The sequence below is a fragment of the Sturnira hondurensis genome, unplaced genomic scaffold (genome assembly GCF_014824575.4).
Source record: "Sturnira hondurensis isolate 20B ecotype Veracruz unplaced genomic scaffold, ASM1482457v3 Scaffold0006199, whole genome shotgun sequence".
Lineage (NCBI taxonomy): Eukaryota > Metazoa > Chordata > Mammalia > Chiroptera > Phyllostomidae > Sturnira > Sturnira hondurensis.
This window is the reverse complement of record NW_028078830.1, coordinates 960,347-979,137: the sequence shown is the minus strand read 5'-3', so window position 1 is coordinate 979,137 and position 18,791 is coordinate 960,347. Positions and strand designations below refer to the sequence as shown.

The window sequence follows — 18,791 nt, the reverse complement described above, 5'->3', positions numbered from 1 at the left end:
CCAAATGAAAATTATATAATGACATAGTAGACTTGAAGACAAAAAAAACAATACTACACATAAACAGGAATACTTCATATCAGAAAGTTCAATGTACCAGTTCCAAATTTTTATTCACTTTATAACGTAAAGTCAAAATTATATGCATGGAAAAATACACAAATTAACAATCATAATAGGAGATTTAACCAACCTCTATAATTCAGGTTCTGTTTGAGAACCAATAAAACCCACAAAAAATAGTGAAAACATTTAAAAAGTAACATGAGAAGCAAATTGCATTGAATGTGCATAAGTACTTCACTACACTCCAGAACTGCAAATCACAGATGCTTTCCAAGGACCCTGGGAATTTATTTTAAAATTTACCATATAGTGATATAAATCAAGTTCCAACAAATGGCACATAAAACACATATATTGCATCCTTTGCCCTCATCCAGAAACCAGTCACAAGGTAACTGGACAGTCCATAACTTGAGACATTGTAAAATACACTTCAAAATACCATTGCCGTCAACAGTCATTGACATTCCACTAGAATCAACCATTTTTCTTTCTAGCACTAAGGTGTTATTCCCAAAATAAGCAAGAGATGGCAGCACAGAACCGAGCTTGGAGGGGTTTTTTGTTTGGGGTGTTTTTTGATTTGTTTTGTTTTGTTTTACATTGACTATATTCTACTGTGGAGCAAGTTTCAAAAAAATATATCAAGGGAGTGAAATTACATAAAGTATGTTTCTTGCTCTCATTGCAGGTTATCTAGCAATCAGTAATAAAAGATAACTAGAAAATCCTTATATTTAAAAATTATGAAATACACTTCTAAATAGCCCACAAATTAAATGACAATGGCAGTTAAAAAATAATTTAAACAAAATGATAATAAAAATTGTACATAAAAAATACTCTGGCAAAAAGTACTGATAAATCCACACATTAGGGAGAAAGCCTGAAAATTCACAAATTTTGCATCATATTACAAACCTGGAATAATAAATGAAATCCAGAGAAAGTGGAAGAATGGAAATATGCAACTAGTGATATCTGGAAGGGTATATATATTTTTATTAAATGATTTTTATTGTTATTCTATTACAGTTTCCCAATTTTTCCCCTTTGTCCTCCTCCGCCCATCCCACCCCACACACCCCCACCTTGTTTAGAAGCATATACACTTAATATAAGAGCAGCTATTACCTATTTGGGTAAGATTTTCAATTATATTTATTTTTCTATATAATTTAAGTAAGCAGCAACAACAATAAAAAAAAGGCCGTCTCAGGGCTTAAAAAGTACCATGGGAAAACATGGCATAATGTAAAAATAATAATAATAGTCTCGTCTGTTGTGGTGACAACACCAGAGGCCTTTCTTTGCCAGCCCAGCCTTTTCCAATTTTCACTTCTTCATACGCAAATACAGCCCCCCCTCCCCCGTACAGAGGAAATGAAGGTCTAGACCAGAAGTCATGTAGATGAGCAGAGAAGCCCTAAGCAGTTCAGCAGGAGGAGTTTGCCCCAGGGCTGCCTCACTTCAGGGCCTCCTCCCAGCCCTGATGCTACATAACTAAGAAGCAGCCGTACAGAGTTGACACACAGCATGCTGCTTCATAATTCACCGGTGACAATACTGAGCTTCTTAACAACCATTTTGTACTCATGGCCATTCTATATTAAAATTGAGATATTTGCAATAAAGTTTCCTTCTTCAACACACCCCAACCTTGGAATACCTCTTGACATTGACTTGGAGCCAACAACTATAAATTTATAGACATGTACGGGGACCCCACACACAAACCCAGAGACCCCAAAGCTGCACCCAAAGAGACCCCAGATCTAAGACCTATAGGCAAATAGATTCAAACCCAGGCCACAGACCTCAGAGACAGGACCCAGATCCGTAACCAAGACTCCACAGCCAGACTCCAGGGTGGAAGCTAGGCAATGAACCCTAGTTTCCAGATGCCAGACACAGAAGCTGAACCACACTAGTCAGGGTTTGTAATATTCTTAATTGCATTTCTGTAAATGACCTTGGATCCACTACTCAAATATTAAATTCATTGTTTTTGTAATAAATGGTTTGCATCTCTCAAACAGTGTGTGACAGTGTATTTTGCACTGCGGAAATGTTCCTGCTGGAATAGACTTTTGGGTGCAAATTGGACATTTTTGGTGGCCAAGGTGCTATCCAGATAAAGAAGGCAGCACGGGGCACTGGGTGTAATGAAGATGTGCAGAATTTTTGTTGAGTCATTTTTAAGTGCATACATATATAACCAACTGCTTCTTATCCATTCTTTTATATACAAAAAAATATGTATAGATAAGTTTCTTTTAAATAAAAGAGAAAAGAACTGACACAACAATGACACAACGTTCCAAATGAAATGAAGGAAAGGCAGTTTTCCCTGCATGTTGCCCAGACCCTGATCCCTGTGGCTGGTCCCTGTGTCTCCTTTCAGCACATGTCTTCTGCCTGGGTTTTTTGGTTTTAACACAATTTGTTTTGCGGGATACTTTTCTCACATAACAACATTACTTAGAAACTATTCTCTGTTAAATTCCATTAGAACCACCTTACTAGGTTTTATTTCTTTAATGAAATATCATGTATCCTCACCCATTTTCATAATTCTATAATATTTCACAGTGTGATCAACCCATAATTCAACAAATTCTCTTCTACTAAAAACTTTAAAATTATGTTATTATATAAGTGTTGGATACAATATTTTAAACATATTTCATTTCATACACAGGAAAGCATAACTGGGGGGATTTTTGTGCTTTTTAAAAAATTTCATTTATTAATTTGAAATAGAGAGAAAGAGTAGTTCCGCTTATGCATTCATTCCTTGATTGCTTCTTGTATGTGCCCTGACTGGAAAATGAACTGACCACCTTGGCATAGAGGCAGGACACTCTAACCAACCGAGATACCAAGCCAGGGCTACTAGGGAAAAATTTTGAAAAGTGGAATTTCTGGGTCAGAGGGTATGAGGATGTTATTTCTGAATAGCTATTCTCGAAACGATCCGGAGAGTCTTCACCAAATGACCCTTCCCAGAGTCTTTCAGAATAAGGACACTGCACCTGCTTGCCCATCAGCCTCAGAGATGTCAGGAGTCCTCTGGATTCCCATATGAGCCACCAAATTATGTTGACCTTAAAAATATAGCAGACAGTTATTTTACCAGCAGATAAGGGGTTTATTCAGAAATAGTAACAAAAAATGCAATTTAGGACAAGCAATCTATAGCAAAAGATAGGTAAGCTCCACAAGTAAAGGAGAGGAACATTGTTTTACAGGGAGAAAGGAGGAAGTTGGGAGGGGTCATTTCAAATGAAAGTGCAGTGCGGAAAATCCTCAGTTCAGGGTGAGCATGGCTTCTCTCTGGCTGAGTTGCTGGGGAGTGGCTTCCTCCTGGGAGCACACAGTACATCTTCATGTTGGGGCCTGTGACAGACAATGTTTCCTGTAACTGACCCTGGGTGGTGCTATGTGGAGCACTCCCACTGACCCCCAACTCCACTTTAGTGAGGTTTCCCTTTATGCAGTTTCACAATAAATAATTACAGTTACTTGGCACAGTTCCAGTCCATGGAAATCAAGTTATATTTACGTGCTCAAAACGAGGTATAGACCAGAAACACTCTTCCCACTTTCTCCCGTGAAAGCCAGTAGCAGCTACACTGACCCTGCTCTGTGGACCCTGTCCTCAAACTTGATATCTTATTTTTATGCGAAAAACCTGTAGGTTTTCTCAGCGTTTTAGAAACTTATTTAGTTTTGTTTGGTTTTATCTTGTCTTCCTATTTCTGAAATGTTTTTGCACCTGAGTTACTTAAACATACATATTACTCATAACTCCACTTCTTTGAGACGTGAAATTCTCCCAGTGTTTTCTAGTGTACTTATTATGTCATTTGTTGCGTTTAAATCTTTGAGCCCTCTGGGACTTATTTTGTGTCTGTGAATAGCGTGGTCAGAATTTACTGACTTAAGTTTCCACCGAATGCAGTGCAGTCTTGACCGTGTGCTCACTGGTCATCCACATCTTGAAAAAGTGGGTTTGACAAGGGAGGGCAAGGACGGGCCTAGACAAATGTTGGGGATCCCGACCACAGTCTGGTGGAACAAAGACACTTTGTCAGGCGGCGGGAGGGCCACGTTCACTCTTAAGACAGGCCTGGGCTCGGAGGTCCCAGCTCCTATGGGTCTGGTTCCTCACCAGCCGCTGGGGAACCGCCCAGACCCATTAAACGCTGCAGGCTGTGTGACAGGCGAGAAGGGGGACCCAGAGTAGCCAATCCCCGCGGAGTGAGGCGGGTCTTCCGCCGGCCAGTCCTGTACCAAGGGGGCTCCGTCCCCTGCCCCGCCCTTTCAGCTTCTTCTGACCGCCCACTGGCGGGCAGGGCCCTGGGATCACAGCACTGATTGGCGGATTGCTCAACTGACTGCGGTGTGGCTATCCCGGCACCAACCTCGCCTCGAGCTACCTCCTTCTTTCCGAGGGCGGGAAGCCCAGGAGCTCGGAGAAGACCCTCCATCATCGAGGTGGGCAGCGTGGCAGGGGCCCCGGGAGACTGACCGGTAAGCGGGGAGCCTTGCCACGTGGAGCCCTTAGCCCGAGACCTTCAAAGTCCAGCCTGAGAGACCCCCGATGCCCTCATCCCGAGGGGCCCCCGAATCCCTTCAGCATCGAGGGGCCCACGTGCGCTAACTCGGAGGACCCCCAATGCTTAGGCCCCCAAACAGCTTGAAAACCCCAGTTCCCCTCAGCTCGGGGCACCCAACCTGCAGCTCGCCCGGAAAGACCAAATTTCCCCAAACTTATTGACCCCGAATGCCGTCGTCCTGGAAACTAACGCAGTGGTGGGAACCCTGAAGCCCCTCAATGAGAGGCCCCGAATCTCCTCAACCGCAGCGCTCTGCCCCTCTGCCCCAGGAATTCCAAGTGTCCTCAGCACGGAAGACACAGGCCCGAGTCCTCAGGGACCCCAAGCCTGTCAGCCTGAGAGACTGCGGTCTGCTGGGGACTGCGCCTGCGTCTCGTGCAGGCTTCTCCAGATCCCCGGGTGCACCTCCGAGCTCTTCCCCGGGAAAAGCGCGTTTCCTGTCGCCGCCCCAGGCCCGCCCGGACCGTGAGGCCCCTCAGACGTCAGGACGATGGGGCGCCTGTGGAGCCCACGCTGAGGCAGCGAGCGGAGGGAAGGGCGGGAACTAGGGCGCCCCCTGCGGGCGGGTCTGCAGGTAGCTTAGCCACTGCATCCAGACCCTCCTCCCGCAGGGCCCCGCCAGCCCGAGAAAGCCGTTTGGTCCTCTCAGCGCCTTCTCCTCCCACAGGCGCCTCGGACTCGGGGCTGAGAAACCATGAACCCCGACGGGGTCCCGCAGCACAGCCCTAGGGGAGAAGCGGGGCGAACGGAATGGATTCCTCAGGTGAGCTGAGGGGCTGGCGGGGAGCGTGGGGACAGAGCTCCCTAGACGCCCGGCCCACCGGGTGACCCTGGCTGTGCGGGTGCAGAGTGCTGGTGGGAGAGATGGGAATCAGCGTCGCGGGGCCAGGGCAGGGAAGACCCTCCCCGCGCGTTCTCACTCACATCACCAAGTTACTGATGTTTCCACTCTCCTCTCCAGGCCGAAGAAGCTTCAAAAGATGCTTCCCTCTACTTCTCCAGGGAGGAGTGGGCAGAGATGGGAGACTGGGAGAAATGCCGGTACCAGAACGTGAAGAGGAACTTCCACGTGCTCACCAGCCTAGGTAGCGCACAGATGCTGGGCAGGGGGAGTCCTGTGACCCGACAGGATTCTGGACTGGCTCGTACTCAGGCGGCTCCATCCGCCTGCAGCTCCCTCCTGCATGGACTCCAATCAGAGGGCATCTGCTCCTTAGCCTCAGAGCAGGGCTGACGCTGTCGGTGAGGCGCTCACAGCAACTTGTTTTACTCTCCCATCCCATAGGGGCCAGTCCCACGGGCTTCCTGGTGCTTGTTCCTCCTCCAGGCTCTGTGCTTTCAGGACAAAGGTTTTGTCTCTTTCTAGGTCTCAGGGCCCCTCGACCAGCTTTCATGTGTCGCCACAGGCAGTCCACTGAGCTCCAGGAGAAGGACCCGGAGGACTCGAATGAAGAATGGACTCCAAAGCAGCGAGGTGAGGGGCAGGAGGAACCAGAGCTGCCCTCCTGACATGAACCTAGTTTAGGTCAGGCTGCATCTCAGGACATAACCAGGGAGCAGTGTTTGCTTGTCCAGCGAACACGCAAGATGCAGAACATTGTATCATACAGTGAAGGGCTATTCCTATAAACTTTCAAGCATGCAACACAATCATATATATTTGTAGGTACACTAGTAAGCAGTAAATGTACAAGAACATACAAATGAATAAGAAATAACTAATTCAGAATAGTTGTCATCGCAAGAGAGGGAGGCAGTCCTTACTGAGGGACTCACCTGTCCCAGGTGAGGAGTGTTCTGACACCTGGCTGCGCGATGGCCTGCATGGAGACAGAGGGGAACAGTATTAACCATGGTGATTACAGGAGCTCAGGGGGATGGCCAAGGACCAGAGTGGTTGATCACTGTATCTTTTCCTAATGTTAGCCATGGTGCTGTTCTGTCCAGTATCATGAGTGTTCAATGGGTAGAGTCAGTCCATTTTCATGGGTTTGGGGTTGAAACACAGCTGAAGTCAAGATGTGATCTTTAACTTGACTGGAATTCTGTTTCTGTGGTCATCAGACTGTGGATGCTGACCAAGGTCTAAAGATTAAGGAAGGGCGTGGATGGCCAGTATGTGCACAGGTGGGAGGATACCAGAGAAAGGAGGCGAGGTGGTCCTGGTGCCCTTAGCCCAGACAAGGGCAGCACTTAGCCCAGTTCAGATGAAGAAAACAGGACAGAGAAAGGGTTATGTTGAAGACATGGAGTTTCTGTGCAGTTACTTTTATTACATTTTTGCCAGGAGAGGCCAATTTATTTTTTTTAATAAATGATAATAGATGCATTATGAACATAGGGTGAAGCATAGATGACACTTTGTTTATTTTTTTAATCATTCTAATGAAATTAGTGGATGGCCCCAACAGAAGCATAGGCCTTAATGATACCTCAGAAAACATTTTCCAATCATCCTGGGATTGTTCTTGGACTACTCATTCAGAATTCTGTGTCCCTAATAAGAATCTTCAGATTTGGGAAACATTTACCAACAAAAACACTGATTTCTCATCATCTTTCAGTGAAACCTTCTTGGGTGGCCTTCAGAAGGGAACAGAGAAAACATAAGAAGGTGAGTATTTCCCGAATCCTGTTGACAAGAAAATTTACCCCATGGATAGAAATGCAGATAAGAGTAGGGAAAAATGCAGAAAGTATCCTAGGAACTGCTGCCTTCCTTTCCTGGTGTCTTCAACACATTGTTCAATATTACCAATCTTTTTTTAAAGATTTTATTTATTGATGTTTTAGAGAGAAGGGAAAGGAGGGAGAAAGTGAGGAGAGAAGCATGTGCAAGACACACCTGTATGGGTTGCCACTCACCCACCCCCAAGTAGGGAACCTGAACTGCAACCCAGGCGTGTGCCCTGACCAGGAATGGAACTGGTGACCTTTCAGTCTGCAGGCCAGTGCTCAATCCGCTGAGCCAGCCAGCCAGGGCTCATCATCATCTTAATAGTTAACAACTACAGCAACAATAGTGAGTAACCATTTCTATCATTCTCACAATGTTTCACACTGTAAGAATTCTATATGAGTAAACTCACTTAAACATTATAACACCTCGATGAGGTACATACTATAACTGTCACCATTTATGATGAGGAAAGTGAGCTTTCAGAGATACAGAAAAGTTTGACTATATGTCTAAGATCACAGTATCAGGGATAATGCAATCTAACCCGTAGTTGCTTCTCCAAACCACTTACGAACTCATTAAAACTTTCAGAGTTTTGCTCTGGCCACCATGACCAGTTTGGTGTCATCCTGCAAAGCGAAAGATCACTGATTTCATTCCTGGTCAGGGCGCATACCTGGGATGTGTGCCAGTTTCCTTGTTCGGGTGTGTGTGAAAGGCTACTGATCAATGTTTCTCTCTCTTCTTCCTCTCTCTCAAGAAAATAAGCAAAATCTTTTATAAAAATTAGAAAAATAAACTTTCACAGTTTTCTGAAGTTTACATTGTCTCATCCATATGTCATTACATCATTCATCTGACTGTTTCAACCAAAGTTCTCTGCTATGCTGAAGTGAGAGATGCAGTAAGACCCTCTGAGTAAGGAAAGTGTACAATGTGCAGGCAGTTTGTACAGTGGATAGTCCCAGAAGAAGAAGAATGTAAAGTGTCCAGGATCACAGCCTCCCCCTCTAATCCAAGAAAGCGTCCCCCACCGCTGAGGAGCTTCAGGTTTGATGATTGAGAAACAACAAATAATGAAGTGACTTAAGGACTGATACGCACACCGGCCCACAGTGTCTGAGTCATTATGGATGAAATGAGATATTCATGTGGACTACCGAGTCCAGTGGAGGAAAAGTGACAGTATAGCTTTTCTCTCAAGGGTAGCAACTTTACTAGGTTTCTCAGTACATTACATGATGGTCCTTACTTACTATGCACAGGTTGGTTTAGGTGGTTACCTTTTACAGACAACAAAGGAGTCAATAAGGCTAAACACATCACCAAAGAGGGATATTTGCAAATGAAAGGGCAGAAATGGTTGAACAGGTTACACTTGTCCTTGGAAGATTTAGCAACGATTTTAGGAAGTTACTTTGCAGTAAATGTTTGCCACTGGGGGCTGGGCCCACGCCACGCAGAATGGTCTACAAAGGACTTCCTATAAGTTACACACTCTTCTATAGAAACTCATCCATCTGGAACTGATTTCAAATGCCCGTTCTTATATGGGAAATAACAGCTTCTTTTTCTGAGTTCTAATGAGGCCACACTCATCCTATTTGGAATCATTTGTTCAGCCTGCCTAACTCTGCTTTCTGAGCTCTTTGAGAGGCTGATCCATTCCTGAGACTTGTCAGAGTTCACAGGCCCAGATCAGGACCCCTAAGGGCCCCCAAATGTCTGCTGAATGAGTGATTTCACAATTACAAATTAAACTGTAAGATGACCGATGAGTGCTGAAGGTAATTTCTGTGAGATGTAAAATATGGAGAAAGCTGAGCAGTAAGTTGATAGCAGGACTGTAATCTCACGTCATACTGTATTTCACAATTCACAGAGCACTTTGGTGAGCATTATTTAATTGCAAATTCACTATAACATTGAAAATTAGCATGTTAGAGGTCATGAAACTAGAGACAACTAGCTACTGATACAGCCTTATTCAAACAGAATTGGTGGGAACCAGCTAATCTAAGTACAAATAGTCTTTCTAAGGTATTGTAAATTTTGTCACCATTTTATTGTCTAGATATATTTCTACCAACTCGTTATTCTCTTCCCAATATTCTTCCCAATGTCCCATCAATATTATAGATACAGTTGAAAGGCATGATTTCTAATCTTGGATTCATTACCCACACTGGCTCTGTCCCCTCTTATACTCATTGTCCCTAGGTGTTTCCAAGGGTTGAAGCATTAAAGACATGCATGTAAAATGTATCATAAGCCTTAAATAATTAAATACATGTTATCTTTTAATGTGTGACTCTTATATTGAAGGAAACATCCAAGGTGCCATTAAGCAATGAATATAGTTTGAAGGACTTGTCAGGAACAGCAAATTTGATGACTGCAAGTGACTCAGAGCATGCCCAGAAACCAGTGTCCCCTCCTGGAGAAGCATGTGCCTTTGGAAAGGACACTGGACAAAAATCGGGTAACAAAATTATTTGGAAACTTTAATTCCTCTAAGTCCTATAAAAGGGCTGATAAGTATGACCTAGGTATGTAGGGAGGACTTTGGATGGGCTTGGGTTTAAGCTGGGCTAAGCTGAGACTGAAGTTAGCAATGGAGCTTTGGGCAAATCCTATAAATTCTCTGTGCTCCTAAATGCTAATGTGTAAAGAGAAGATAAGGAAACATCACTCATATATTGTTTGAAAACATTAAATTAAATGTAAAACAAATGACACATGCAAGTTGTCCAATAAGTCCATCTGTGATAATAGCAACCACACTTTATTGGTGTTGTGTGCCCAGGCCTTTACTCAATGCCTAACACATAATGTGCACTCAATAAATATTTTATGAACGATTAAACATTGGCAAGTTAAAACTGGTAATGGGAAGATCTAGAAACTGAAATTGAATCAGTCATCTGTAGTTAGTGTGGAGTCTTAGTCTTCTGAACCAATAGTTAATGGAGTAAAACACCAGAGTATGCAAAAGGACAGATAATAATTTGATGGGAGGAGATTGTGTTTTCTGACAAAATGGGAACTAACACTCTACACCCCACCAACCTCGCTCACCTGCCCTCCAACTTAGAACTCAGGAGAAAGGAGATGGATGTGAAGATGTACAGCCTACGAGAAAGAAAGGGCCATGTGTACCAAGAGGTCACCGAGCCCCAGGATGATGACTACCTGTGTAAGTGACCCTCCCTAAGCATGTTATGTATGATGCAATCATTTCATCTAGTCCTGTGGTTCCCCAAATTGTTCCCTTCCTTAGTGACCTGGAGTACAGGATTGAGTCTCAATGATGTCAGTGCCAGGTTCCCTCTGAAGCTCTTTGTGTCCACGAACATGCTCTATACCTTCCCTAACCCCTGTTGCTCTCGCCTCCAGATTGTGAGAAGTGTCAGAACTTCTTCATCGAAAGCTGTGCTGTGCATGGGCCCCCTACATTTGTAAAGGACAGTGCAGTGGACAAGGGGCATCTCCACCGCTCAGCCCTCACTCTGCCCTCTGGGTTGAGAATCGGGCCATCCAGCATCCCTGAGGCTGGGCTTGGAGTGTGGAATGAGGCAGCTGATTTGCCTGTGGGTCTGCACTTTGGCCCTTATGAAGGACACATCACAGAAGATGAAGAGGCAGCCAAGAGCAGATACTCCTGGCTGGTGAGAACTATTTACCTCTTCCCCTGTCCTCTGGCTTCCCACATTCCTTCTGAGGCCTGGGGTGACCTCACCTCTTATGTGCTAGACATGGAGGGGACAATATGGTTAGCTCTGTGTACTGACTGGACTTCACATGAACACAGAGCTCCTGTTCAAGGACCAGAAGGTAAGGGGGAGCAAAGTGGTGCAGACACAAAGGAGTGGCTTCTCCCTTGGGCTCCTGCTCTGACTGGACGGGTAGATTCGGATGTGTAGGTGATGGGTAAGAAAAATATCATGTGGTCACAACTGGCACTTGAATCCCCATGCAGGTGGAAAGAGCTTTGATGACAGTAGAGTAAAACAATTCTTTTGACTATTACCTCCCCACAAAAAAAATAAATAAAAGGTCTTCAGCTTCTTTTCTGAAACACAGATTGCCAAAGGAAGAAACTGCTATGAGTATGTGGATGGAAAGGACAGATCCTGGGCCAACTGGATGAGGTGAGGTCAACAGGTCTCTGGGTGCCAGAGGGGACTCTCATCCCCCACAAGCCCATATATCTGTCCCTCTCATCATGCCTCTCTCAGTGGTCTCCCTTAATCCTTTTTTCCCTCTTTTTCTCCATACGGTGTTCTTTCATGTCAGGGGACTTTTAGGGAAAAAATATAGCATGTGTCCTCAAAATATAAAGTTCTCTGCTAGGTACCATCTGGATGCTGAAAAGGTCCTTGAACAGCCTAGATACACCCGGGACACTGGATTACACTTTAATTTATCACATGAACATTAATTAAGCACTTTCTATATTCTAGATTAGGTGAAGGAATACATTATTTAAACAGATCACACAACCCATGTCCTTATGGAGGACTTCTCACAGACGGACATAAAACAATTACTTTTAGAAACATTTAACTGTAATTTCCAAGAAGTGCAGTGTCAAGATAGTACAAACCAATGGTGGCCTAAACATGTAAGGGCAGCAAACCATCCCAGCTTCATTCCAAACTAGAGCTGGGCTCTGAGGCCTGCAGAGGAATGGTCATGGGCCCTTTCCTGAGAGGGGCTGTCTTTTATCAGGGTTAACAGAATGTGAATCAACTACTATTGTTCTGTTTTATTCTAACGAGACAAAATGACATTCAATTTTCTATAATAACCTTGGGCAGGCAAGTGAATGGTATCCTACATAAAGTGTAGTGGGGTTGGAGAAAGGCCTCTCAAGAGAAAACGGACGTGGGCTGAGTACTGGATAACTAGTGAGCTAATTCAGAAGCAGAGCCCTAGATCAAGCACCAGGTTCTCTGATGTGAGACAACTTGATTTAGAGTTTGGAGAAACCAGAGATCACTGGATATTATGGCCAATCAGGGTGGAGGTTAAGTCTAGAACTGGGTTTGAGAAAATAGTAATAGGCAGGATGAACACTGCAAGCAGGACTTGGAGGTAAGTATTCACATGACATGCTGACAGATGCTCAGACACTGAACAAAGATTCCCCGAGAGCATTAGGGGCAGTGGGCAACACCAGAGCCTGAGGGCCTTGAGAATCAGTGAGGAGCTGGACATGTATGTAACAGGTAGTGGGAATTCATCACCATGGTTTTATTTCCCTTCATCTGCCTCAATCCCAGGTTTGTGAACTGTGCCCGGGATGATGAAGAGCAGAACCTGGTGGCCTTTCAATACCACGGGCAGATTTTCTACCGAACCTGCCGGGTCATCAGGCCAGGATGTGAGCTTCTGGTCTGGTCTGGGGATGAGTACGGCCGGGAACTGGGCAGCAAGTGGGGCAGCAAGTGGAAGAGAGAGCTCATGGCCGGGAGAGGTGGGCACCACTGTTCTTCAAAACAGAAAGATAAGAGAATATTTTTTATTTAAAAAAAAATTCATGAACAAAACACACAACCACATATAGTGCTGAAAGACTGAGAGGCAAAACAAAAATTTTTGAGCACTAACCAGTTCTCCTACCAAGGCAGTTTTTCTGACACTTTTATAGCTATTTCTGCTTAATTTTCCTCCATACTTCTAAATAAAACATTTTTGTTTGTAAGCATTGATTGTTTTTTAAAGATTTTGTCCTGGCTGGTGTGGCTCAGAGGATCAAGCACTGGTCTGTGAACTAAAGGATCACAAGTTTCATTCCCAGTTGGGGCATATGCCTGGGTTTTGGGCCAGGTCCCCAGTACGGGGCATGTGAGAGGCAACCACACATTGATGTTTCTCTCCCTCTCCCCCTTCCCCCTTTTCTGAAAATAAATAAATATATAAATGAAATCTTTTTAAACACAATTTTATTTATTTTTACAAAGAGTGGAAAGGAGGTAGAAAAAAAATCAATGTACAAGGGAAACATTAACTGGTTGTCTATGACACACCCCCAACTGGCCCACAATCCTGGCATGTGCCCTGACTGGAATTGAATTTGTAACCTTTCAGTTTTCAGATAACACCCAACCCACCAAGCCACACCATTCAGGCAGGGCACATTGGTTCATCATTTAAGTGAATTATCATGAGATCCTACTGTATGGCGCACAGTGTCCTGGGACCTGGAAATAAATTAATGTGAGGATCAGAACCACTGCTCTTGAGGAGCTGACAGGTGAAGGAGGGGAAACCCAGGCACACCTGCTTACGTGTGCCTAACACCACACAGCGGTTAGTGCTTTGGGGAAAACTAATCCAGGACAAGTGCCTAGGGATCAGTGTGAGGGGAGGTGTGCTGTGGCTGATGGTCCAGGAACGGTTCCTTAGGAGACAACATTTACAAAAATACCTGCTGGCAGAGGGAGCAGCTAGTGCAGGGAAGAAAAGAGGTGCGGCGTCGCATTGGCTGAGGATCATTCAGGTCTCATCTCAGCACAGAGGGTAAGAACGGAGATCAGGCAGGTGCTTAGCAACCCGGAGATGCAGTGCCAGTGATCCGAGTTGAGACACTGGGGACTTTACTGAGTGAAAGTGTGCAGTCGTCAGCTGTAGAGTTGTGTGTTCTCTGTTCTGATTATGTTTTGTTAATTTTTAGAAAATAAACTCCAGTGGGGAATCCCCTCTTATTCATCTCCAAGTGAGAGCATGGTGGATTGGCCAGACAGGACCAGGAGTCAGGCGTGTAAGAAATGTGGTTGAAATAGGTCTTCTTAGTGTATTTGAAATAGTTTAACACTAAATGAGATAAAGCATAAATATTTGGTGTGAGGCTTGAGGAAGGACATTTCATTTTACTATTTTGGAAAACTGAGAGAAGCAATTCCTAGTTGGGGCCTGTGGTTTCCCTCTCTGACATGACTTAGGAGATACCTATAGATGGGAAGGGTCACTGCGCTCCATCCACAGGGAGTGAAATGGCCTCGTGATCTTCAAAAGTCCCTAGTCTGGACAATATTAGAAAAGACCCTTGATGTGGGCTTTCTGGATTTCTGAAGAAGATGCACTGCATAAAAATAAAAAGGAAAATAGATGGCGAGTGGACACTGTGGGAGACAGAGGTCGTGTTATCACCACAGTAAGAAGGATTCATGGGGCAAGTCTTATCAGGAGACAAGTTGTGCGGCCCAGGCATTCTCATCAACACGTGCCCTGACCAAACCTTTCTCTTTCAGCGGAACCAAAGCCAGAGGTTCACCCGTGTCCCTCCTGCCCTCTGGCCTTCTCCACTGAGAAATTCCTCAGCCAACACGTGAAACTCAATCATCCCTCTCAGATTCTCCAGGGAACATCTGCAAGAAAACACCTCCAAGCAGAGGAACCATGCCAAGAGGATCAGAATCAGCAGCGGCAACATACTAGTACGCACAGCTGGAGTGATAAAGCTGAAGGTCAAGAGGCTAAAGAGAGGTCCAAACCTTTGCTTAAAAGGATCAGTCAGAGGAGAATCTCAAGACCCTTCTTCCAACCTTCCAAAGAAAGAATGACGAGCTCTAGTAAGTATGAGAGAATGATGGAGGAAGAGCCCCGCAGAGGCCAGGAAGACAGTCCAGGGGGCACAGGCAAGTTATTTGTGAAAGTAGGAATGTCAAGAATTGTAACAACTGAGCATGGAGGGTGTTTGCAAGGCTTAAATGATGGGTCACATCTCATCAGACACCAGAGGACACACCCTGGGGAGAAGCCCTATGTTTGCAGGGAGTGCGGGCGAGGCTTTACCTGGAAGTCAGTTCTCATCAGACACCAGAGGACACACTCTGGGGAGAAGCCCTATGTTTGCAAGGAGTGCGGGCGAGGCTTTACACAGAAGACAAATCTCATCACACACCAGAGGACACACTCGGGGGAGAAGCCCTATGTTTGCAGGGAGTGTGGGCGAGGCTTTACCTGGAAGTCATATCTCATCACACACCAGAGGACACACTCTGGGGAGAAGCCCTATGTTTGCAAGGAGTGCGGGCGAGGCTTTACACAGAAGACAAATCTCATCACACACCAGAGGAGACACTCTGGGGAAAAGCCCTATGTTTGCAGGTGGAGTGAGTGAGTCATTAGCATTAAGTCACATAGCAATAGCCATAGGAAGTCCACAACCCCTTATTCTCCCCAAGATTGTAATTAGTAGAGAAGTAACTGGTTAAACCCTCCAGTTTCATGACAAGAGATGAAATGGACAAACAGTTCCATAGTGATATGGGCATGTCAGCACCAAACTCATTCGTGTTTTTTTGACCAATTCTAAAACAATTTTTTCTTCATACACATCTCTCATTCTCCCCATCACTGAAAGCAGAGGGTTCGTGAAGAGGCACAAAGAACTCATACTCTCAGTCACAGAAATTCAACTCCTGCCAATGTATAGATCTGGAGTCAGTCTACTTTCGTTACTCCCCAAAGGGAGGGATTTGAGACAGACTCACCCGGAAAGGGAATTCCCCAGGCTCCTGGAAAGGGCCTTTTCTCCTAATCAGCTCCCTACCCTTCCTTCCTTGGCTTCTCTTAGCTCTTCTGGTTTCCTACGACCCCTGGAGCCTCTGAGGTAAATGGCAGGGAAAGATGGATGCTTGTGCATGGACACGAGCCGCTTGGTCTGGGCACTTGGTCTTCCTCACTCTCCTTGCTGCCTTTTCAGGGTCAGCATTTCCTGGTGCACAGCATACAGATTCCATACCAGTCCATGGTGAGTGTGAGTCTCAGCTCTGTCTCCTCCATCTGTGTGACCTAAGACAAGATTCTCAACTTCTCTCTGCCTGCTTCCTAGTCCGTGCAGTGGAAATGGGAACTCCAGCCTTTCGGTTTGACATTCAAAGTTGAGTCAGCACAGACAGAATCTGGCAAGAGGATCACTGAGATCGCAAACCCTACTGAGCACCCTTCAGTGCCCGTGTCTTCCTGGTCTTTAGTGCTGGACAAAGGAAGATTAGGACAGGGGTGTTTAGCCAAATTCAGAATTTGAGTAGCCCCACTGCTTTCCCCACATAGACTGAGCTGCCCTGAGAAGGAAGCATGAGGTTGGGGATGTGCCTCCCTCCTGATCACCACCCTCTCACTGAGCCTGGGCATCCTCAGAGCCTCCTCAGCACAGGCAGGTGGTACTGAGAGTGACCTGTGACACAAGACCCTCACCCACCCCTTGCTGAGAACTGACACTGAAACAGCATCTGCCTGCACTGGGGTGTTAGGCAGGATAGACGGTGAGCCGAGGCAGGGAGGGTGAGGAAGGCATGTCTCACCCACTAACTCAGCAGTCCTGAGTCTGGTCCAGTTCTATTGCCAGATGTTCCAGCATCACAAGAAACACCATGCTAACACGTTGAAATTCTAGGTATTATTTCCACTATCTGGGAAAGAAAGGCTTTCAAACTGTATTCATCCCAGGGCCTAGAAGATGGGAGAATGTCCTCAGCACTCAAGGAAAGGACCCATAAAACAAATATGGTTAATTCCTTGCCTCTGTCCTCTATCTGTTTTATGAGAGGGTCCCTAGTGCTTACAGGAAGAGCCCTTTGTTAACTTTGGGTAACTGCCTCAACTTAAACTGTCTCCTGTCATGGGTCTACTTTACAAGATGGCCAAGTGGGGTCAGAAGCAAGATAAGGCTTCAGGCTAACAACCCCCCCACATACCTACGTTTGGGTAGTCCATCCCCTTGGAAGCTGGCACCACTTTTACCCACCAACCAATATGTAAATCCCCCCTCCCCCCACCCCACCATCCCACCAACTGTGTAAGTCCTCAGGACAAAAGGCCTTTCACCCCCACCTCGGCAAGACCTGTCCTCTCCCATGAGAATGTGTCACTAATAAACCCTGTTTGCACAGTAATACACTTGCTGATCTGTAACCCTTTACTGCATTGGCAAGAAGAACTGAGTTTCTCCTGTGAAGGCGCACCTGGTCTGCATGTGGCGTTCATGAGCTCACAAGGCAGCAGCTACTGTCATGCACTTTTCTTGTACCTGGGCCCCACAAGGCTTCATACATCACTGACCATCTTGAAATTAGTACTTACTGTATCTTTAAACTTTTGTTTGTGAAGTCTGATGGGATTATGGACATGCACAATGTTGGTCATTCCTGGCCACCTATTCCTAGATAATGTCCACAATGGCCCAGGAGCACAAAATTCCGGTGGGAACAATGGGCGGAAGTCCAGCGAGACTCAGGGTGAGAACAGGGTAAACATTTACATCTGCATAAGCAAGGGTAGTAGCAGCTCCCAGAGGTCACACTTAGAACCAGAGCCAAGTTCAATACAGGGAGATGGCAAACAATTAGTGAGGACCCCATCATACCCTCTCCTGCATGAGGGAGACCTGAGCGTGACCCACCCTGTTCCTGCTGGACTGGGTCCACAAAAGGGAGACACGCACCCCCATGACCTGGAACAATGACCTGTCCTCCCAGTGCCAGGCTTGTGCAGAGTGTCTACATGAACTACGTGCATTTCAGTAAGAAATATCCACTATTATTTTCTTTCATGCTTTTTCAAAGGGAGGTGTCTTTCTTGAGTTTTCTTTCCCTTCCCTGTTTCTCCCTCCACCAGCACAGGCCAGAGAGAACACCACAAATACAATATTCTGTGCCTTTCAGCATGGGCCATGGGAGAAGGGCAGAGTCCTGGTGTAATGCTGGCAGCGTGGCTGGCACTGAAATACACTGGGAAGGGGACCCACAGGCTGCCAGGTGATGGTCACCACAACCCAAACGAGGACAGACCCTGGAGCTCTTCCAGAAGGCTTAGGGATTCAAGATGAGTAGACAGGTCTGTTCGCTGTCCCTCCCTTTCAGCAGCAAACCACATTTCTAGTGTAGCTGCCAGCCTCCAAGGTGTCCCCCAAGTCCACATGCTGTCACCTCTGCCCTTGTGCAGTCCCTCCTTCACACAACTGAGCTGATCTGTGTTGTGAAAATGGTGTGCGGCTCTCAAAGCTAAGTCATAAACAGGCCCTTTTGTTCCAGTCTTGCTCACATAGTTCACATGGTCTCAGACCACCTTGTGCAGGGAGCTGAGTGTTTACACACCCCTCCCTCCCACCTGCCAGTGGCTGGCAGCCTCCATCCTTGTTTTGAGGTGGAGGCTCCAAGGAGTGAATGTAGCCTGACATCTGGATTCTGCATCTCTTGTCCTTGACAGGCAGCTGAAGTCACTGTCCTTTCCCTATAACACCTGGTGGGCCTCCAGGCCACTCCAACTGCACCTGCTGGCTTCCCAACTCCTTCACGTGACACTGTGATAGACCTGGAATAGGCAGGTGAATAGTCCTTGTGCAAAAATGATACCAGTCACTGAGGGAACAAGACTGCGTGGCCACCTGCCTCCATCACACACTTGACTCTGTG

General features: G+C 45.8%; 1 protein-coding gene across 1 annotated transcript; it reads left to right on the top strand.

The window, feature by feature from the left end:
- Nucleotides 1-5,631: 5,631 nt before the first annotated feature.
- LOC118988221 (probable histone-lysine N-methyltransferase PRDM7) lies at nucleotides 5,632-15,134 on the top strand (the record flags this gene model as incomplete). Its single annotated transcript, XM_037047680.1, is given in 10 exon segments — nucleotides 5,632-5,773; nucleotides 6,055-6,162; nucleotides 7,253-7,302; nucleotides 9,694-9,850; nucleotides 10,463-10,564; nucleotides 10,765-11,036; nucleotides 11,452-11,519; nucleotides 12,654-12,791; nucleotides 12,793-12,847; nucleotides 14,625-15,134. Coding segments are annotated over 10 exon segments (1,404 nt in total), but the record flags the coding sequence as incomplete, so codon positions are not given.
- Between the last annotated feature and the right edge of the window lie 3,657 nt (nucleotides 15,135-18,791).